We start from the raw sequence: 22,896 nt of genomic DNA on the forward strand, positions 1-22,896 counted from the left end.
TTGCTGAGACCGTTGTTAAGTGAGCTTTGCTGCATTTTATGCCCTTTTTTTTTGCCACAGTTGTTATCCCCTTTTGTGACCTGACAGTCAATGGGGAAGCCAGATTCACTTAACAACCATGTTAGTAACATAAACAACTGCAGTGGTTCACTTAACAGCTGTGGCAAAATTCAACGACTGCCTTGCTTAGCAACAGAAATCTGGGGCTCAGTTGTGGTTGTAGTCAAGGACAGCCCGTATGATTCTCTGGCGTGACTTGGGTTTCTGCGCTGGGTTTGTCTGGAGGCCGACATCTCTCTTGGCCAGGCTGAATTGTGAGCATTCACAACAGCTGGGAACAACCACCCAGGTTGCACAAACGAGCTTCCGCCTCTTTCAGGTAAACAGGAAAACTGAACTAGGTTAAGGATGCGGGAAAGGCCCACAAGTCTCACCTGTGTGTGTTTTCATGTGCTCGTCAAAATACTGCTTCATGTTGAAGTCCTTCCCGCACCACTGGCACATGAACTGTTTGTGGCCGATGTGGATGCTCATGTGCGAACGCAGCTGGTATTTGTACTGGAATCGCTCATTGCAATTCTGGGTGGATTCACAAGAGAAAGATTAGAAAAAAAGTGAAAGAGAGAGGGAGTGGGTGGGAAGGAAAGGAGGAAAGAAAGAATGAAAGAGAGAGAGAAGAAAAGAAGGAAGGAATGAGAGGAAGGAAATAAGGGAGGGAGGAAAGAAAGCAAGACAGAAAGGGAGAGAGAGAGGAAGGAAGGAAGGAAAGAAAAGGGAGGGAACGGAGGAAGGAGTGAGAAAGAAAAGGGAAAGAAGGGAGGGAGGAAAAAAAGTAAGAGAGCAGGACAGAGAGAGAAAAGGAAAGAAAACAAAAGGAAGGAAGGAAATGAATGAAAGAAAGAAAAGGGAGGAAGGAAGGAGATGAATGAAAGAAAGAAAAGGGAGGAAAGGGAGGAAGGAATGAGAAAGAAAAAGAAAGAAAAAGAAAGAAAGAAAGAAAGAAAGAAAGAAAGAAAGAAAGAAAGAAAGAAAGAAAGAAAGAAAGAAAGAAAGAAAAGGGAGGAAGGAATGAGAAAGAAAAAGGAAAGAAGGGAGGAAGAAAAGAAAGCAAGAAAGCAGGACAGAAAGAGAGAAAGAAAAAGAAAGAAAACAAAAGGGAAGGAAGGAAGGAAAAGGGAGGGAAGGATGGAAAGAATGAATGAAAGAAAGAAAGAAAAGGGAGGGAAGGGAGGAAGGAATGAGGAAGAAAAAGGAAAGAAGGGAGGGAGGAAAGAAAGCAAGACAGAAAGAGAGAAAAAGGAAGGAAGGAAGGGGAAGGGAAGAGAAGAAAAAAGGAAAGAAATACATCAGTGGATGAATGTAGGAAAGACAGGCCCTTTGCAATATATAGGTAATCCTTGACTTACAACCATTTGTTGGGTGACCATTCGAAGTTACGACGATGCTAAAAACAGTGACCTATAACCAGGCCCTGCACTTGTGACCATCACAGCACCCCCAGATCAAAACTGAAGTGCTTAGCAAGTCACAATGTATTTATGCCAGTTGCAGCATCCTGGGGTCAGCTGATCACTGTCTGTGGCTTTCCCAGCAAAGTCCCAGAGGGGAAGCCGGATTCACTTAACAACAATGCAACTCACTTAACAACCGCAACAATTCATGTTAACAACTGTGGCCAAAAAGGTCGTAACATCAGGCACAACTCACTTAACAACTGCCTTGCTTACTAACTGAAATTCTGGTTCTATCTATCTGTCTGTCTGTCTAGCCTTCCTTCCTTCCTGCCTACCTTTCTAATCTATTTATTTCTTAAATTTATATGCTACCTTGCAGTCCTGCGGCTGGTTGCAATGTGCAATTGCGTCATAAATCAAGCATTATTTAAGCTTAAGAGAAACTACATTATGGATAGGAAAAGCTCACCTTTTACACCTGAATTTCCAGGTAAGCTGCAAACATTTTTTTTTTATCTAGACTTAAGTACTTTTCATAGGCCATTCTTCTTGAGCCCAACAATTGGCGGTTGTTAAGTGAATCACACCCCATTTTATGACCTTTTGGACATGGTTGTTAAGAGAGTCACCCAGGGGTGGGCTGCTGGGGGTTCGGGAGAGCCCCCAGCTAAGATTCTGGGCAGTTCAGAGGACCCCCAAATCCCACTCCTGGCTGGCCCCGCCCACCCCTCCCATTTCTGAATGGTTGTTAAGTCAAGGACTAATTCCCTACAGCCCATTCCTGTCATTTGTGAATACACACAACATTTTAGAAGTGAGATGCCGGAAGGAATGGATAAATGAAAAAACACTTCCTACGCCTTATATACTGGAGTTTGACATACAGGTGGTCCTCGACTTAACAACCAAAACCGAGCCCCACATTTCTGTTGCTAAGCAAGACCCTTGTTAAGTGAGTTTTGCCCCATTTTACAACTTTTCTTAGGTCGTTGTTAAGCGAATCGCTGCAGTTGTTAAATTAGTCCCACGGTTGTTAAGTGACTTTGCTTGTCAGAAGGCTGCCAAAGGAGATCACGCATGATCCTGGAAACACCGCGACCGTCATAAATATGAGTCAGATTCTGAATTTTGATCATATAATTCTGGAATGTTGCCATGGTCGTAAGTGTGAAGAGCGGTCCTCAGTCCCGCTTTTCAGTGCTGTCGCTAAATGAATGGTTGTAAATCGAGGACTATCTGTAAAGTTGGGTTTACGAATCATATTAAGAATGTTCTCCCAGATCTCAGAAAATGGGGCCGGGTTTCAAAAGGCGAATGGTCAATGGGGTCATCTTCTTTTGACCACCCCATAATCCTTTGCAGGGTGGAGTCTGTGCAACTGAATGGAGCTGAATTTTTACTGGCCGGATGCTCTTCCTGTCACCAATGTGGAGTTTTGTTCAGCAGATATATATTCTCATTGTGCCCAGAGAGAGAAATATCTGTCTCTACCTAGGGATCGAATTCACAGCCTCCTGATTGTGAGGCCAGAACTCCACTTCTAGGCCACCCACACCACTCCACAAACGGGACGACACCCCAAAACGGATTCTCACCTCACATTTGAATGGCTTCTCGCCTGAGTGCTGGAGGGAATGGACTTTCAGTGACATGCTTCGCTTGAAGGACTTCCCACACGTCTCGCAGGTGAACGGCATGTCCTTCGTGTGAGCTACAAAGTGGAGAAAAACCAGGGTTGTCTTCTAAAGCCTCCCAGGCACGACCGAGGCCCAGCTACATGGTCTTGGCTTAAGACCCACGACCAGAGATAATCTCTGCTGGGAGAGGACATAAAACTATGGAGCCCAGAGATCAGGGGGGTCAAACTCAAGGCCTGCAGGATGGATCCGGCCCATGGGGTGCTTAAATCTGCCTGTGTTTGGTCAAAAATGCTCTAAAAGATATTGCAAACGGCTGTGTTAAGCATGTCTGACTCAGGAATTCTGGGAGTTGAAGTGCAAAATGGCTGGCTCAGGAATTCTGGGAGTTGAATTCCAACATGGGTACTCAGGAATTCTGGGAGTTGAAGTCCAACATGGCTGGCTCAGAAATTCTTGGAGTTGAAATTAAAATGGCTGACTCAGGAATTCTGGGAGTTGAATTCCAACATGGCTGACTCAGAATTTCTGGGAGTTGAATTCCAACATGGCTGACTCAGAAATTCTGGGAATTGAAATGCAAAATGGCTGGCTCAGGAATTCTGGGGGTGGAATTCCAACATGGCTGACTCAGGAATTCTGGGAGTTGAAGTGCAAAATGGCTATTCAGAAATTCTGGGGGTGGAATTCCAACATGGCTCAGGAATTCTGGGAGTTGAATTCCAACATGGATACTCAGGAATTCTGGGAGTTGAATTCCAACATGGCTGACTCAGGAATTCTGGGAGTTGAATTCCAACATGGCTATTCAGAAATTCTGGGGATGGAATTCCAACATGGCTCAGGAATTCTGGGAGTTGAATTCCAACATGGGTACCCAGGAATTCTGGGAGTTGAAGTCCAACATGGCTGACTCAGAAATTCTGGGAATTGAAATTCAACATGGCTACTCAGGAATTCTGGGAGTTGAATTCCAACATGGCTGACTCAGGAATTCTGGGAGTTGAAGTGCAACATGGCTGGCTCAGGAATTCTGGGAGTTGAATTCCAACATGGCTATTCAGGAATTCTGGGGGTGGAATTCCAACATGGCTCAGGAATTCTGGGAGTTGAAGTCCAACATGGCTGACTCAGAAATTCTGGAAATTGAAATGCAACATGGCTACTCAGGAATTCTGGGAGTTGAATTCCAACATGGCTGACTGAGGACTGGGAGTTGAAGTGCAAAATGGCTGGATCAGGAATTCTGGGAGTTGAATTCCAACATGGCTGACTCAGGAATTCTGGGAGTTGAATTCCAACACGGCTGACTCAGGAATTCTGGGAGTTGAATTCCAACATGGGTACTCAGGAATTCTGGGAGTTGAATTCCAACATGGCTATTCAGGTATTCTGGGGGTGGAATTCCAACATGGCTATTCAGGAATTCTGGGGGTGGAATTCCAACATGGCTCAGGAATTCTGGGAGTTGAAGTCCAACATGGCTGACTCAGAAATTCTGGAAATTGAAATGCAACATGGCTACTCAGGAATTCTGGGAGTTGAATTCCAACATGGCTGACTGAGGACTGGGAGTTGAAGTGCAAAATGGCTGGATCAGGAATTCTGGGAGTTGAATTCCAACATGGCTATTCAGGCATTCTGGGGGTGGAATTCCAACCTGGCTCAGGAATTCTGGGAGTTGAATTCCAACATGGCTGACTCAGGAATTCTGGGAGTTGAATTCCAACACGGCTGACTCAGGAATTCTGGGAGTTGAATTCCAACATGGGTACTCAGGAATTCTGGGAGTTGAATTCCAACATGGCTATTCAGGCATTCTGGGGGTGGAATTCCAACATGGCTCAGGAATTCTGGGAGTTGAATTCCAACATGGCTGTTCAGGAATTCTGGGAGTTGAATTCCAACATGGCTACTCAGGAATTCTGGGAGTTGAATTCCAACATGGCTGACTGAGGACTGGGAGTTGAAGTGCAAAATGGCTGGCTCAGTAATTCTGGGAGTTGAATTCCAACATGGCTATTCAGGAATTCTGGGGGTGGAATTCCAACATGGCTCAGGAATTCTGGCAGTTGAATTCTAACATGGCTACTCAGGAATTCTGGGAGTTGAAGTGCAAAATGGCTGGCTCAGAAATTCTGGGAGTTGAATTTCAGCATGGCTATTCAGGCATTCTGGGGGTGGAATTCCAACATGGCTGTTCAGGAATTCTGGGAGTTGAAGTCCAACATGGCTGACTCAGGACTGGGAGTTGAAGTGCAAAATGGCTGGCTCAGAAATTCTGGGAATTGAATTCCAACATGGCTGACTCAGGAATTCTGGGAGTTGAATTCCAAAATGGCTGGCTCAGGAATTCTGGGAATTGAATTCTAACATGGCTGACTCAGGACTGGGAGTTGAAGTGCAAAATGGCTGCCTCAGGAATTCTGGGAGTTGAAGTCCACAAGTCATGAAAGGGCCATGATTCCCCAGCCCTGTTCTAAATATGTCCTTAGGTCTCCGTTCCTGCCCTTCTTCTCCATGCGTTCCCCACCCTACTCACCAACCATGTGTTTCCGCACGTGCGCCATTGTGTAGAACCTTTTCTCGCAGATCTCGCAGGAGAATTTCTTCTCGGCGTAACTGTGGACAATTTTGTTGTGCTCATGCAGCGACCAGAGCTTCTTAAAAACCTTCCCACAAGTCATGCACTGCAAAGGAGAAGACCCAGGGGTCACCTCTGAAGCTGTAAATCTATCAACTGACTTCCAGTTTTAATGTAAGAATAGCCTAAAAATCTCTTCCAAGCTTAAGTCCTCTGACTTACCATGGAAATTGAGCCCAACGTTTCCATTGCTGAGCGAGACAGATGCTAAGTGGGTTTTGCCCCATTTTATGACATTTCTTGACCCGGTTAAATGACTCATTCTAGTTGTTAAGTGAGTAACCTGGTTGTTAAGTGAATCCGGCTTCCCCTTTGAGTTTGCTTGTCAGAAGGTTGCAAAAGGGGATCATGTGACTCTGCCAACGGTCATAAGTACAAGCCAGTTGTGAAGCACCTGATCATTTGATCACCTGACCAAGGGGATGCTGCAACGGTCATTAAGTGTGAAAAATGGTCATATCACCTTTTTTTCAGTGCCACTGTAACTTTGAACAGTCACTAAACAAGTGGTTATAAATCGAGGACTGCTTATACAGGATTGAACCTTCTTGTCCAATCAGACCTAGTCTTATCCATGTTGGCCTATCAATTGATTGCCAATATTACTTGGATCAATGACCCTGATTATTTCAGCTTTTTGAACCTTGGCTACGTTAAGAAGAGGTAGACTTCAACTCCCAGAATTCCTCAGCCAGCAAGCAAATTGTCTGGGGAATTCTGGGAGTTGAAATCCACCTCTCTTAGAAGTTCTCAAGGTTGAGAATTACTGTTCCAGCTTCTTGACTTACACCCTTCCTTTAGTGACCGTAGAACAGCACTGAAAAAAGTGACTTGTAATCTGTCCTCACACTTACAACCGTTGCAGCGTCCCCTGGACATGTGACCAAAATTCAGGCGCTTGGCAAGGGGCAGGTATTTTTTATTTATTTGTTTTTTTAAATTTTAATTATAAGAATACAACACGGTGCAGCCAATCTGGCATTGCAATTATTGTACATATATACATTTTACTCAGGAGTGGGATTCAAATTTTTTAACAACTGGTTCTGTGGGCGTGGCTTAGTTGGTGGGTGTGGCTTGGAGATCATGTTATTGGGTGGGTGTGGCCAACTCAATATCACTCACATCGAGGCACGCATCTCCACGCCTGGCCTCTCGTGACTGTGGGGATGCTGCAACAGTCGTAAGTGTGAAAAAGGGTCATAAGTCGCTTTTTTCAGTGCCATTGTAACTTTGAATGGTCACTCCACACAAGCAAAGTACCAGCCAAGGAGGAGAAAAAAAACTCCAGAGAAGTTCCAGAGACAGGAAGTCTAGTCCTGCCAAGAATGTAATTAAGGTTAACCGAGAGGCAGTTTCTGTAAGCAACACCAGAATGTTTCCTTCCTGACTTCCTTACAGGATTAGCCCAGTAATTTCTTCTAACAACTGGTTCTCCGAACTGCTTAGAATGTTAACAACCGGTTCTAGCGAATAGGTGCGAACTGGTAGAATCCCACCTCTGGTTTTACTTCATCATTTATAATCTCCTTATTTGATATATTATTTATTAATTGTTCTAATCATCATAACTACTTATGTTCCAACCTTGCCTTCTATACAACCATTGATAGAATTTATTCTATGTTTCATAGTACTTAAGATTTTCCCTTGTTTTTTTTATTCTGGAGTTAACCTATCTAATTCTGCACATGCCATAATATTTCTTATTATCTCTGTTTCTGGCAGTATGTTTTCATTCTTCCAATATTGTGCATATATTATTCTAGCCGCTGTTAATACATGTACTATTAGATACATTAAATCGTTCCTATATCTTTCTGATAATAGATAACAGATAATCACAGTTGGAAGGGACTTTATAGATCATCTAGTCCAACCCCCTGCCCAATATTGTATGATATATGATATAATATATGATATTATTCCTAGGAGAAAAAAATCCGGTTTAAATTTTCCTTTGTGATTCCCATTTGTGACCTTCCGACAAGCGAAGAGGGAGAATCCAGATTCACTTAGTGACTGCCAGACTCATGTAGCAAGTGCAGCGATTTTCTTAAAGACTTTGCAAATTTTGCAAAAAAAAAAACATGGCTTTTCTTATTTGTAAAAAATCCTCCCCTTTTCTCCTTGCAATTTTGCTTTCAGCCACTTGGTGGCGCTGCAGGCTACAAACACACACACACACACACACACACACACACACAAACACAGGGATGAACACACAAACACACACAAAAACACCCCTTCGTAAGAAATTCAGTTTGAAAATTTAAGATTATATAATCTTTGAATTGCACACATTCTGACTCACAACAGGTTTACTTCTCCTTCTCAACTGGAAACTGAGAAGCCGCTGCTAAAGTTGATCCCAGATCCTTCATATATGGATCTTTTGTGGCCTAAACCAAAAGTAAAATTTTGCTACATACCACATCTCCCGGTTGGGTATTCAGGGCAAATTAAAGCAGGTACAAGAAAGATAAGACAACAATTGTTTTGAGCGACAAAATACAGTTCGTCCTCGACTTACAACAAAGTTTATTCAGTGACCGTTCGAAGTTACAACATCACTGAAAAAGGTGTCTTACGATCACTGAAGCGTTCCCGTGGTCACATGATCAAAATTCAGGTGCTTTACAACTGACTCATATTTATGACGGTCGCAGTGCCCCAGGATCACATGATCCCCCTTTTGCGACTTACTGACGAGCAAAGTCGACAGGGAAGTTGGATTCACTTAACAACCGTGTGACTAACTTAACAACTGCAGCAATTTGATGGTGGCAAGAAAGGTTGTAAAATGGGACAAAAGTCACTTAACCAATGTCTCACTTAACGACAGAAATGTTGGGCTCAATTGTGGTCATAAGTTGAGGACTACCTGTGTTCTTTCCTCTTATACAGATAGTCAACTTAAAACCATTTGTTTAGTGACTGCTCAAAGTGACTTATGACCGTTTTTCACATGATCAAAATTCAGATGCTTGGCAACTGGCATGTACTTATGACTGTTGCAGCATCCCAAGGTCACATGATCCCCTTTTGCGACCTTCTGACAAGCAAAGCCAATGGGGGAAAGCCAGGTTCACTTAACAACTGTGTGACTAACCTAACAACTGCAGTGAGTCACTTAACAACGGTGACAAAAAAGGTCGCCAAATGGGGCAAAGCTACTTCACTACAGTCTCTCTTAGTGACGGAAATTTGGGGCACAATGGTGGTTGAAAGTTGAAGATGCCTGATGAGCTGGGTCAGCCTCCATCTTGCCACGTTGAACGGGAGCGTTTGCAACTGTGCTGTAAGCCCTCGACCTAGGACCGTAATTGAGCCCAAAATTTCTGTTGTTAAGTGAGACATTTGTTGAATCAGCTTTGCCTCATTTTACGGCCTTCCTTGCCACCGTTGTTGTTAAGTGAATCACTGCAGCTGTTACTCAGGAGGGTTGGTTAAGTGAACCTGGCTTTCTCCCATTGACACTGATCGTCGGTAGGTCACAAAAGGGGATCACACGACCCCTGGACGGCTTGCAACCGTCATATATACGAACCCGTGGCCAAGCGTCTGAACTTTCATCGCATGGCCATGGGGATGCTGCAACAGTCATAACGGTGAAACACGGTCATAAGCAGAGGTGGGTTTCAAACATTTTAGCAAGGGGTTCTCTGCCCGGTTGCTGGGTGGGCGTGGCTATGGTGGGTGTGACCTAGTGTGGGGGGGGTGTTTTTGCCCTCCCCGGACTCCGGAGGCTTTCCTTGAGCCTCTGGGTGGACAAAAACGGCCTCCCCGGGCTCCGGAGGCTCTCTGGAAGCCGGGAACGGGCCCATTTCCAGCCTTCCCGAACTTCTGGGAGGCCCGTTTTTCACCCTCCCTGAGCCTCCGCGCAAGCCCTGCACTTACCTGCATCCAAAACGGGCCCTGTGGGGACTCGCGGAAGGTGAGGGGAGGGGTGGGCGGGGCCAGCCAGGAGTGGGATTTGGGGGTTCTCTGAATTGCACAGAATCTTAGCTAGGGGCTCTCCCGAACCCCTAGGACACTCCCCCCCCCCCCAGTAGCCCACCCCCGCGTCACTTTTTTCAGGGCTTCCCTATCAATTTTGCTTATCAGACGGTCGCAAAACGTGACCTCAGGACACTTGCAACCGTCATAAATATGAGGAAGTTGCCAAGCGGCCGGATTTTGATCAGGTGACCATGGGGGGCAGGGGAGGATGCTGTAATGGCCAGTTGTGCAAAAACCGTCCTTAGGTCACCTCGTCACAGCGCCGTTGTGACTTTTGAACGGCCCCTCAACAAACCGTTGTAAGTTGAGGACTTGCCTCTACAACAAAACCTCATTGGAGCTCCCACCCCAAGACCTCCAGGGTGCCCGGTTGAAGGAGAAAGGAAGCCGTTGGGAGTTCCTCACCTGGATGTTCTTCTCACAGTCCGTCTGGTGGTGCAAGACCAGCTCACTCTCCAGCAGGAATCTCTTGCCACACTTCTCGCAAATCTGCATGCGGGTGTGCGTGACGTTCATGTGCTTCTCCAGGTACCAGCGGTTGTTGAACACGCGCGGACACTTCTTGCACGGATAATGTTGCTTCTCCTCCAGCTTGACCTTCTGGCCGGGAGTATCCTGGTCCTTCTTCTGCTTCTTGGCTCTCTGATTCCCCTCGTCCCGCTCAGCGACTTCGTCTTCAGCTTCTCCCTCCTCCTCCTCCTCCTCCTCTCCTTCCATCGTGGTGGGAACCTCACCCATTTTGGGGGACGTGGATGAGTTGGTGGCCTTGGCCAGTGACCTAGTTCTCCGAGGTCCTCCGGTCTTCTCCCCTCTACTCTTGGCCACATTGTCCCCTCTGTCCTCCTCTTCCTCCTCCTCCTCTTCTTCTTCTTCTTCCTCCTCCTCTTCCTCCTCCTCTTCTTCTTCCTCTTCCGAGGTGTTCTCCTCTTCCAGGTCTTCCTCTTCCGAGCGCCCATCTTCCTCACCCATATCTGCATCGTCCTCTTCATCTTGCTTACCGCCGTCTTCTTGTTCCCGACCCACCACCGAGGAACCTCCTTCTGGCCGTCCAGCTTCTGCAGCCGCTTGGTTGGCCGCAGTAGGCTGTCCCTCTGCACCCGTAGAGACGTTGAGGGTCTGGTTGTTCAGGTTGACCTCCACAATGATCTGCTCGCCACGGCTGTAGGAGCCTTGGCTGCCCAAGGGAGTCTCCGCAGCGTCCCCTTCCATCTTGCAGACAGGGGGAGCTCCGCGTTCCTCTTCCTTGTAGAACGTCTTGTTGGCCGTAGTAGGCTGGTCTCGGTTGCCATCCTCCACCCGCACAGAATACGGGATGTTGCCTTCTCGGGCGAAGATCTTAGGGCGTGTGGGGTCCATTTCTTGCTTCACGTCGCAGAAGAACTGAGGCAGTGGGGTGGCTTTGCTAGCGTTGTCCGAAGCCAATGCCATGTTGTTGGTCATGGCCAAGCTGAGAGCTCGGGTGGTGAGGAGTTCCTGAACGGAGGAGGCGATGTCGGTCATCTGCAAGACCGAGGCCGCCTTCAGGACATCCTGACCGTTGGCATCGTTGACCAAGAGCTTCGAGGTGTAGATAAAGTTCAAGATCTGCTGAAGGCCCAGGGCGGTCAAGGCCTCCAGAGAAAGCTCGACTCTCTGGAGCTGCTTGTTCTGGGTGAAGAGGGAGTGGAAGAACGGACTGTAGGCTGCCAGGACCCCCTTGTGGGCCGGCAAGACGGACTTCTGATGCACCAGGACGATGTCCACGTCGCACAAGTCGGGCTGGAAGAGGCGCTGCTCGTTCAGCCTGTCCATCAAGTACGTGGCATGGAAGGCAGCATCTTCTACCAGGGAGTATTCGGGAACAGGGTGGTCAGCTGTCTTTTCAACTATCAGCTGGAGGGAGGGAACGATGGGAGGGAAGAAGGGAGGGAAGAAAAAAAAGGGGTGGGAGGGAGAGAAAGAAGATGGATAGATGGGAGGAGAAAGGAACGGTGGAAGGGAAGGAGGAAATAAAGGGAGGAGGGAGGGAAAGTAGGGAGGGGAGGGAGGGAAGATGGAAGTGAGGAGAAAGGAAGGAGGGAAAGGATAGGAAAAGGAAGGGAGAAAAAGAATGAAAAAGGATGGATGGGAGGGAGAAAGGGAGGAAGGAAGGAAGGAGAGAGGGGGAGGAAGGAAGGAGAAAGGAATAATGGAAATGAAGAAGGACATAAACGAGGGAGGGAGGGAAGATGGAAGAGAGGAGAAAGGAGGGGGAAAGGAAAAGAAAGGGAAAAAAAGAATGAAAAAGGATGGATGGGAGGGAGGGAAGGAAAAGAAACAGAGGGGGGAAAGAAAGATGGTTGAAGGGAGGGAGGAAGAGAGGAAAGGAAGAGAGAAAGAAAGCAAGTTAAAGCAATATTGGAGATCATCCCAACCCTCCTTGGAAACAGTCTTGTGCTCACCAAAACGTCAGATGCTGCCTAGTAACCAATGCCCATGGACCCATCTTGGTAACACAGCTATCTCCATCTGCAGGTAGTCCCCAACTTGCAACCATTCCCTGACTTACAACGGCACTGGGGAAAAAAAGTTGACTTACAACTGCACTTACAACTGTCACAGGAATCCCTGTCTAGTAATCAAAATTTGGGCAACCATCTAGTAGTTGCCAACACTGAGAAACACCAACCAAGCCATTTCTAATCTTATTTCACTTACGACCCCAACTGAGCTCCATGTTTCTGTTGCTAAACAAGAAAGATGTTTATTGAGTTTTGCCCCATTTTATGATCTTTCTTGTCACGGTTATTAAGTGGATTGCTGCAGTTTGTTAAGTTAAGCCAGAGGTCTCCAAACTTGGCCCCTTTAAGACTTGTGGACTTCAACTCCCAGAACTCCCAAAGCTGGCTGAGGAATTCTGCGAGTTGAAGTCCACAAGTCTTAAAGTTGTCAAGTTTGGGGACCTCAAGAGTTAAGCAGCTGTTAAGAGGGGGCATGCATAAGTGCACTAACGTGCCTATCATCCCTGTCATTGTATTTTTATTCTCTTGTTCCTGTTTTTTTTTTTTTGACAAACTCCAATAAATCAATAAAAGAAAGGAGTTATACGGTTACGTGAATCTGGCTTCCCCTTTGATTTTGCTGGTCAGGTGCTCACAAAAGTAGATCACATGAACCCAGAACACTGCGATTGTCATAAATACGGCGCACCAAAGGGGATCTTTTTTTTGCATATTATTTACTTCTGATTTCATTCTTCTTTTTGCAAAAAAATATTTTTGATCTCTACAAAGATTCATTTCCAATTTTTCTTTATGATTTCATTCCTCTTTTTGCAAGCATTTTATTTCTGATCACCTTCTCTTTCTCTCTCTTTCTGATTGCCTTGCCAAAAATGTATTTCACAAAGATTTATTATTACTAGTTTAGTTTCTGCTTTTGCAAAGATTTGTTTCTGTCTCTATCCCACCTTCCAATTTTCTGATTTGCTTTTGAAGCGGAGGTTTGTGGATTGGCTGAAAAACAAGGAAAACTTCAGGGCCTTGGATTGAACAAATAAAATTGTTAAATCTTTTTGGAATTTTTGTTGGAGAAAGGAACTGTGAAAGAAATCTGTTGAAAACATAAATGGCTGCCAACACGCATTATGCAAGCAGACCCATTACTTGCATAAGAGATGACAGCAGATGGCATAAAATATGAAAAAAGAGTAATGTTGAACTGAAAATATAAAGATAAAGCTAATAACAGATAGTCCTCAACTTACAACAGTTGACTTAGTGACAGTTCAAAGTTACGACAGCATTGGAAAAAGTGACATGATCTACATACAGCCGTTATGGCATCCCATGATAAAAATTCAGATGCTTCGTATTTACGACGGTTGCAAATTTCCTGGGGTCGTGTGATCCCCTTTTGCAACCTTCTGACAAGCAAAGTCGATAGGGAAGCCCGATTCATTTAACAACCTGGTTATTAAAGAAGGAAGGAAGGAAGGAAGGAAGGAAGGAAGGAAGGAAGGAAGGAAGGAAGGAAGGAAGGAAGGAAGGAAGGGAGGGAAGGAAGGAGAGTGGGGGGGAAGGAGGGAGAGAGAGGGAGGAAGTTAGAGGAAGGAAGGAGGGAAGGGAAGAAAGAAAGAGAGGGAGGGAGGGAAGGAAGGAAGGAAGGAAAGAGAGTGGGGGAAGAAGGGAGAGGGAGGAAGTTAGAGGAAGGAAGGAGGGAAGGAAGAGAGGGAGGGAGGGAGGGAAGGAAGGAAAGAGAGTGGGGGGAGGAGGGAGAGAGAGGGAGGAAGTTAGAGGAAGGAAGGAGGGAAGGGAAGGAAGAAAGAGAGGGAAGGAAGGAAGGATCTAATGGCCTGTGTAGCAAAGCGAGGAGCAGGGAGCATTCCAAAACTCCCACCGGCTTGTTGTGCAGCTATGCTAAGAATGTCAACTTGGTCTGAAGCTTGCAAGGAAGATCTGAAATGTGAAATTTCTGCAAAACTGTTTTTTTTTTTTTTTTTTTTTAAATCTGGATAGAAAGCCACCAAATCAACTGTGCGGTTCTGGAAAAAGGGCAGAAACTCTCATTTCTTCACAGTAGATGGGCTGTGGGATCTTCTTCCCTCCCTCCCTTTCCTTCCTCCTTCCTTCCTCTAACTTCCTCCCTCTCTCTCTTCCTCCTTCCCTCCCACTCTCTCTTTCCTTCCTTCCTTCCCTCTTCTGCTATGAAAACAGAGGTGAGGGCCCACTTTTAGGATGCTCCCCCAAATCAATAAAAGCACCATTGAATCCTAAGGCTGGAAAGGTTCCTGGAGGTTATCTAGTCCAACCCTCTGATCAAGGCGAAATGGGCTAATCTCATTCATTGGGTTGTGATTGTGGAAGAGCCACTCAGGATACAGGCAGTCCCTGATTTATGGCCAGTTCTTTTACAACCATCTGAAGTAACAATAGCCCCATCAATCCCACCCCCTTGCGATCATATGGCTGAATATCAGGCAGGTCCGCTTTGCGACCAGAGCTGATGTCCCATGACCACGATCTGCGATATCCGTTTCCAGTTTTCCGGGAAAAGATGAACATCGCATACCGATAGTCCTCGGCGTACAACCACAGTGGAGCCCAAAATGTTCATTGTTCAGTAAGACAGGTTTGCCCCACTTTACGATCTTTCCGGCCTCAGCGGTTAAGTGAATCACTGAAGTTGTTAAGTGAGTCACACGGGTGTTAAGTGAATCGGGCTTCCCCACTGACTTTCTTGTCAGAAGGTCGTAAAAGGGGATCACGTAACCCTTCGGGAGGCTGCAACTGTCGTAAGTACAAGTCAGTTGCCAAGCATCTGAATTTTGGTTACGTGACCCTGGGAGTGTAGCAGATAAGCGATAATTAGAGTTGGAAGGGACTTTGTAGGTCATCTAGTCCAACCCCCTGCCCAAGCAGGAGACCCTACACCATTTCTGACAAATGGCAGTCCAGTCTCTTCTTGAAAGTCACAAGTGATGACTTGAGCAATGGTCATAAGTGTGAAAAACAGTCACAAGTCACTTTTTTCAGTGCTGTTGTAACTTTGAACCATCACTAAATGAGCTGTTGTAAGTCAAGGACTACCTCTATACATTATTCCTCATCCAAAAGTGACTAAGTTTGATCTCAACCATAATTCTGAATTGAGCCCCATCTGAAGTATCACTTTAGGCACTCCATAAAAATGACACAGCACCTCAGCCCAAAGAAACCCCAACACTATGTAGTCAAGAGGATCCTTGGAGGTCATCTATCCAACCCGAGCTTGCAAAGCCTTCAATTATTCTCTAGTACTGCGATGGTATGCATGCCACAGGTGGGATGCAGAGCCATTGGTGCCAGCACGCGAGCCGCAGGTAAACTTACCTCACTGCGCATGTGCGCGCCTCACAGCTGATTTTTTTTGGCTGGCTTGAGGCCTTTTTCAGCCTCCCAAGGGCTTGAAAAAACCCTCCTCAGGCTTTTCAGGCCGAATAATAGACCCGGTATTACAGGAAGTGATGAAACGAGCCTATTATTCGCCCTGAAAAGCTTGCAGAGGGTTTTTTCAAGCCCTTGGGAGGCCGAAAAAAGGCCTCAAACCAGCCAAAAAAATCAACTGTGAGGTGCAGTGCAGGTAAGGGGGTAGAGTGGGGGATTGAGCATGCATGTGCAGGGGGCATTGCCTTCTGGGTGCTGGTATGCGAGCATGCGCGCACACACACAATTTTTGGCACAGGAGCCCCAAAAGGGTAGCCACCACTGCTCTAGTACAATCAAGCAGATACATCTAAAATTTAGTATGGAAAATACATGTATGTATGTATGTATGCTTATCTGATTGGGCAACTATGCATTTTTTCTGCCTGGAAGTACCTTTTAAGACATGCAGACTTCAACTCCCAAAATTCTCTGTCATGCCCAGGATGGCTGGGGAACTCTGGGATTGGAAGTCAACGTATTTTCCTTTTCTAAGTATTTCCAACATATTTTGTTCCCTTTTCTACGTAACCGAAGATGTTTTATATATAGGCTGTCTTTGTAAAAGGTGAATGCAAAAATTTTAATTTGCTTTCTGTGAGTTTTGGGGGGGGGGTGTTTTAAATGAGGAAACAGGAAGGGGAGTGGAAGACCCACTGCTGTGGTTACAATTCTAACATTTGAAAAATGTGCTGAAATGGCATTGAAATTGGATTTAGTAACAAAGTACAGCTACTCCTCAACCTACAACCACAACGGAGGCCAAAATTTCCACTGCTAGGCCAGACCGTTGTTAAGCAAGTCTTGCCGCATTTCACCCCCTTCCCTGCTACCGTTGTTAAATGAGTCACCGTAGTCCTTAAATTACTTACATGGTTGTTAAGTGAATCTGGCTTCCTACTTCTCAGAAAGTCGCAAAGGGGGAATCCCAGGATCCCAGGATGCTGCGACCGTCATAAATACGAGACAGTTGTGCCAAGTGTCTGAATTTTGATCACGTGACCACGAGGAGGCTGTGACGATTTTAAGTGCAAAACACGGTCATAAGTCACTTTTTCCAGTGCTGTTGCAACTTCGAACGGTCACTAAACAAAATGGTTGTAAGTCGAGGACCAGCTGTAGCCTATTTCCAGCAATTTTTCACAGAGGAGTTTGCTTCTCAATTAAGGCAGGAAAAGCAGCAAGGCAGGTTCATTAAATTAAATTCAGTTTATCCCTAAAATCAACTACAGGAAGTCCTTGACTTGCAACCGATCACTTACCAACCGTCCAAAATTATGACGGAACCAGAAATGGAGCTAATGGCTCAGTTTCGAAGTTCTGACTATGGCATTCGCTTAAGAACTACCACTTTAAAGTTCATAAAATTGGGTGCAGTAACGTGGTGATTTGTTTCACTACCAAATCTTTTTAATGTTGTAAGTCGAGGATTATCTGTAATATTTTTGTCAAATTTTTAAATGGTTCAGACTCAGGCTCCTTTGGGAGGGGGGAGCAAAAGAAAGAGATATGCAAATTATCTCTTTGATCAGGATTCCCCAGTCTCAGCGAGTGTGAGTTGTGTAGATTTCAACTCCCAGAGTTCACTCATGTCCACTAGAGAATTCTGGGAATTGAAGTCCAGGCATCTTGAATGGGGAATTCTGGGAATTGAAGTCCAGGCATCTTGAATGAGGAATTCTGGGAATTGAAGTCCAGTCATGGAGGTTGAAGAATTCTGGGATCTGAAGTCCAGTCAAGCTGAATGGGGAATTCTGGGAACTGAAGTCCACTGAATGATGGAGGCTGAAGAATTCCGGGAACTGAAGTCCAGTCATGCTGAATGGGGAATTCTGGGAACTGAAGTCCACACGTTTTAAGATTGCTGAGTTTGTGTTCCACTATTTTAGACCAACCCAATGATTTATCTTTTTACTTTCACGTCAATTCAACAGAATGTGAGACTATGAAGGATTTTCTGTTCATTGTAGTTATTCGGTCCGCTTTTTTGTTGTTTGGGAGGTTCTGGATTCTAAATCCAGCCGACCTGGTCAAGGATGATAGGAATTGAAGTCCTAAACTTCCAGAAGCCTGAGGAAGGCCATTACGCATCATAATGGCGGACAGGTTCTCTCCATGGCAGGGGTCTCCAACTTTGGCCACTTTAAGACTTGTGGATTTCAATTCCCAGAATTCCTCAGCTAGCTTTGCTGGCTGAGGAATTCTGGGAGTTGAAGTCCACAAGTCTTAAAGTGGCCAAGGTTGGAGACCCTTGCTCCATGTTGCCCAGGAATGAGGTGGAATAAAGACAGCGGAAGCAGCTTCGTGAGGGAAAGTACACCACACAGCATACCACATCTGAATAAAAAGCCTTTGTTTTTTTGCCAGTGCCTCTAAAACTGATTTGACCCCTAGCCATCGGTCCCAAGGTCGACTACAGGTAGTCCTCGACTTACAATGGTTCATTTAGTGACCGTTCGTAGTAACAGCGGCCATAAAAAACAGTGACTCACAACCAGTTTTTCACTTACGACCTTTGTAGCATCCCCATGGTCACGTGATCAAAATCCAGCCACTTTGCAACCGGTTCATATTTACGATGGTCATGGCGTCTCCTGGGGTCACGTGATCCTCTCATGTGTCCGTCTGCCAAGCAAAGTCAACGGGAAGCCAGATTCACTTAACGACCGCGTGGCTGACTTAACAGCGGCAGTGTTTCTTATAACAACGATGAGGGCAAGGCAGGTCGTAAAATGGGCCAAAATTCACTCAACAAACTTCCTCGCTTCACAGAAATTTTAGGCTCAATTGTGGTCGTAAGTCAAGGACTACCTGTAATGGTCAACACGGAGGTTTCAGGCTGTAAGGCCTGCAAGCGAATTTGCTGATCTGTTGTACATTTACATACACACACAAACACACACACACACACACATTCTATTCCTCACGGCTACTAAAGACAGAACAAAACTCCATTGTGTTTGAGGATGACACTGGGAGACACCAACCATCAATGAGAAGAGGATTTGGCCATTAGAAGAACAATCCATCACTCCAAAGTCTGGACAGATTTTTCTCCAAAAGAAAAAGAGAAATTCTTTTTTTTTTTTTACACAGTTGTTAAGTGAATCTGGTTTCCCCACTGACTCTGCTTGTTAGGTCACAAAAGCTCCTGACCCCAAGACACTGCAAACCGTCATAAATGCTGCATGTGTTGGTTGCCAAGCGTCCAAATTTTGATCCTGTGACCGTGGTGATGCAGCGGCCACTAAATGGAATGTCACTAAATCAATGGTTGTATGTCAAGGACTATATCTGTCCGTCTATTTCTCCGTTCATCTAGTTCTAGATTCTTACTGATCTATTATCAATCATCTTTGTTAACAATATTGTTTTATCTGTTGTCTACCTATCTTAATTATCTAAATTGTCCTATCTATCTATCTATCTATCTATCTATCTATCTATCTATCTATCTATCTATCCATTTATATGTATCTATATATCTGTCATTTATCTATCAATTATTATCTATATCCATCCATCGCTCTGTATTTATGTATGTATCTATGTGTCTATCTATGTATCTACCTATCTATCATCTATTATCTATCCATTTCTATCTATCTTATCAATCTATATCTATCCATTTCTATGTATCTATCATTTATTTATTGATCTATTATCTATCTCCATCCATCCATTCCTCTTTATTTACGTATCTATGTGTCTATGTATTTACCTATCTATCATCTATTGATCTATTATCTATCTGTCAATCGATTGATCTACCTACCTGCCATCTATCCGTCCATCCACCTGTCTGTCTATCACCTGAACTAGACTTCTATCTGGTGCTACCTGTGTAACAGCTCCCCAGGCAACAATAATGAATCAGTGAAGAATTTTGTAAATAAGATGTTGGGTAACCATTTGCCTGAAATGGTGTAGGGCAGGGGTGTCCAACCTTGGCAACTTTAAGACTTGTGGACTTCAACTCCCAGAATTCCTCAGCCAGCTCCACGTGTCTTAAAGTTGCCAAGGTTGGACACCCCTGGTGTAGGGTTTCCTGCCTAAGCAGGGGGTTGGACTAGAAGACCTCCAAGGTCCCTTCCAACTCTGTTATTCTATTCTATTCTATTCTATTCTATTCTATTCTATTCTATTCTATTCCCTATTCTATTCTATTCCCTATTCTATTCTATTCTATTCTATTTCTATTCTATTCTAAATCTCTTGACAAATCTAAACTCTCTCTTGGGGCCTTTCAATTGCCAGCCCCGTCTCCCCACAAGATACATACCAATATTCTGCATTCTGGCTGAGGATGATAGGAGTTGAATGACACCTCTCTAAAAAATAATAATAATCTCATTTTACCGATAGGCTTGCATTACAGCCTTTGGGCAGGTAGGAACTGATCTACTCGTCCAGCTGCTGCGTAAGCACTTTAGAAAACCACACACACAAAACAACAGAGAGTGGTCTTTCAAAGGATCCTGCTTTCCCAAACCCCAAATGTTTTTTTTTTAATGCAACACATGCATACTTAAGCAGATCACGTGACAGCGCCCCCCAAAAGAAGCGACAGAATTGAGTGGAGGGGGTGTGTGTCAAACCGAAGCAGCTTTTCTATTGCAAAGATGCCACCGGTTCTTTTCCCAACTCCCATTCCCCACTCCCCCTCCCCACCTCACCCTGTTTGTGTAGCTCAAGCCTCCCTCCTTAGCACACACACACACACGCAGAGAATCCGGTTGCCAAGCTGCTTGCAAAGACCTTAAATGCACCGAAATGCAACTGTCACTCAGGCGTGCAAGGAAGCGGATTAAGTCCCTAAAGCCTGGAGGGTTTGCAGCGGGGAAGGAAGATTGGGGAGGGGGGGGGAGGCGAACAGAAGGGAAGAAATTACAGCGCGAGCCAACTTGTCTGGGTGAGCTCATTTGTCGCAACGGGATCGGGTCTAGCTAGGGAAGGAAGGAAGGAGGGAGGGAGGGAGGTTAACTCCTTGCAAGCCACGACCTGGCCGGAAGGGAGGGAAGTGGGGGATCTCCTGCGCCGTCCCCCTCCCCTCCTTTGCAAAAAGAAAAAGGGGAAAAAAGACGGCAAAAGGGGGGAGGACTGAACCCCAACAGGCCAATTCAGGATCCAGCTAAATCTCTTCCCCTACCCGCTCCTGTCTATTCCCCCCCCCCCGCATTCCTCCTCCCACCCCCTACCGCCTTTGATTGCAACGTGTGCATGGTGCAGGACAAAACCCGGACGTCGGAAGGACCAGAAGAAAAAGGAAGGAAGGAAGGAAGGGGAACGAGGGGAGAAAGAAAGGGAGGGGGGAGGAAGGAAGGGAGAAAAAGAAGGAAGGAAGGAAGGAAGGAAAAAGGCAGAAGGAGAAATCAGGGAGGGAAGGCGAAGGCATCGCATTGCCTGGCAAACTGCACGCATTATAAACTGCCTTGCAAATGGCATTGCATTGCACAGCAACTTCCGACCCTCCTTTCCTCTCTCTCCCTCCCACCCCACCCCCCCCACCGACCACCACCAATACCCCCGTTGGCCTAAGCCTGCCAGCGGCCCCCGGCCTGGGAATTTAAAAAAAAAAAAAGGAGGAAACGGCGGGGGTGGAGGGGGGGCGCGCTCTACCATTTTGCTGCCGGGCTGCCCGATCCAGGGAGCCCCGCTGCTCCTGTGCTCGCGGTGGGGTTGCGCTCTCCATCAAAAGATCCAGGGGTGGAGCGAGGAAGGTGGATTCGGGGGTGGGGGGAGGGAGAGAGAAATCTTCTCGCTTGTTCCGTCTAAAGAGGGGGTGTATGTGGCTGGTCTGGCTAAGCCCCCCTCCTCCTCCCCGCTCCTCTTCCTCCTCCTCCTCTTCCTCTGCAGCGGCCGATGCTCGGCGCTTTGCAAAGGATCCTCGGCCGACGCTCCGCCTCCCTCTCTCTCCTCCCCCCCCCCGCGCTCTCCAGCGAGAAGGGAAAAGGCTGGCGGCGCCTGCCGAGCGTTCCAGGAGGGTGACGGAGGCGCTGGGCTTCTCTTCGCCTCAATGCGCCTGCGCGCCCGGGTTCGCCCGCTTTGCCAGCGCTGCATATGCTAAGAGTCGGACGGGAGATTTGACTTCTTTGCCGTCTGATAATTTTAATCGCGTGATTTTATTTACTATTCTGCCTCAATTGCTTGATGGGGAGTGAGCCACTTCCTTCCATTTCCCCCCAAGCAACGTTCCTGCTAGGTGGAATGGGCTGAGAGTCAAAGTCACTCAGAAAACTCTCTTACCTAAGACGGGACTAGCACTCACAGCCCCCAGTGATAGGCCCAAAGTCACCCAGCAGGCTTTCGTGCCTAAGGTGAGACTAGAACTCCCCGTGCCCCAAAATTTCTAGGTCAGCACCTTAACCACTACACCAAACAGGATGTCCCGCTTCCCTGTGTAGAAAGTGAATCCAAGCGGAGGAGGCGGGGGGATCTGGATGGGGGTCATGTTTTCCTGGAAAGAACAGGCGCCTGGTGGGTTTGAACCCCAGTGCCTCAGTTGAAAAGGGAGGGGGAAGGAGCCCAGGGTGCATTGCACCACTTGCTGTGAGCGCAGCCACACTTAGCCATCCTTGGAGTACACCCGAAACATACCCTCTGATTCTCAGGACTCAAAAAGGGACGCTTGACCCAGGCGGCTTGAGGGTTCAAGATATATTGGCTTTCGACTACCAAGACCATCTTTTAAAAGGACCACAGTGAAATTCTGGGAATTGAAGATCTTTAAAAGAGCAGTTTTGAGTTTTAGACCTTTGGGTAAACTTCTATCTTGGCCAGCTTAGCTAATATCCACCAGTCCGTCCCAACACTAAATTTTCTGCAATGGGTTAGGCTGGGAAACCAGATTATTTTCTATGGACCATTGTTCCCCCCAAGGAAGAGAGCGCCCAACTATTCTCCTAAGCACTTGAAGGCAGGACAAGAAACAATGGAGGGAAACTAATCAAGGAGAGAGAAGCAATTTAGAACTAAGGAGACATTTCCTGACAGCGAAAGCAATTATGGCTTCCCTCCAAAAATTGTGGGCTGCTTCATTGGTGGGTTGGACTAGATGACCTACAAGGTCCCTTCCAACTCTGTTGTTCTGTTATTTTTATTGTCCCGTGGCCCCCACACCTACCACCTTGTGGCTTTTCTGAATGGCTCCATAAAGGTGATTTTATCAATAGGCCTGGGTACTCCAAATTACTATGGAGCTGAGGAAGTGACTGGTCTGAGTGGATAATTGCTGCCAT

General features: G+C 46.2%; 1 protein-coding gene across 3 annotated transcripts in view; it reads right to left on the bottom strand.

Moving 5' to 3' along the window:
• Positions 1–21,891, bottom strand: part of ZBTB47 (zinc finger and BTB domain containing 47) — a 35,937-nt gene extending 14,046 nt beyond the window's left edge. The window contains exons 1-6 of one of the 3 annotated variants that reach the window (XM_087948371.1): positions 21,278–21,889; positions 19,941–19,989; positions 10,143–11,609; positions 5,634–5,781; positions 3,050–3,165; positions 435–579 (exon numbers count right to left, since the gene is read on the bottom strand). In XM_087948371.1, coding sequence (XP_087804497.1) covers positions 435–579; positions 3,050–3,165; positions 5,634–5,781; positions 10,143–11,528 — 1,795 coding nt within the window. In that variant the 5' untranslated portion in view covers positions 11,529–11,609; positions 19,941–19,989; positions 21,278–21,889. Of the gene's footprint in view, positions 1–434; positions 580–3,049; positions 3,166–5,633; positions 5,782–10,142; positions 11,610–19,940; positions 19,990–21,277 lie in introns of all 3 variants that reach the window. The other 2 variants (XM_087948372.1, XM_026682986.2) reach the window with 2 other exon arrangements.
• Positions 21,892–22,896: the final 1,005 nt, after the last annotated feature.

The sequence above is a fragment of the Notechis scutatus genome, chromosome Z (assembly GCF_049901735.1).
Source record: "Notechis scutatus isolate UNSWTSFEM ecotype Mainland chromosome Z, rNotScu1.2, whole genome shotgun sequence".
NCBI lineage: Eukaryota > Metazoa > Chordata > Lepidosauria > Squamata > Elapidae > Notechis > Notechis scutatus.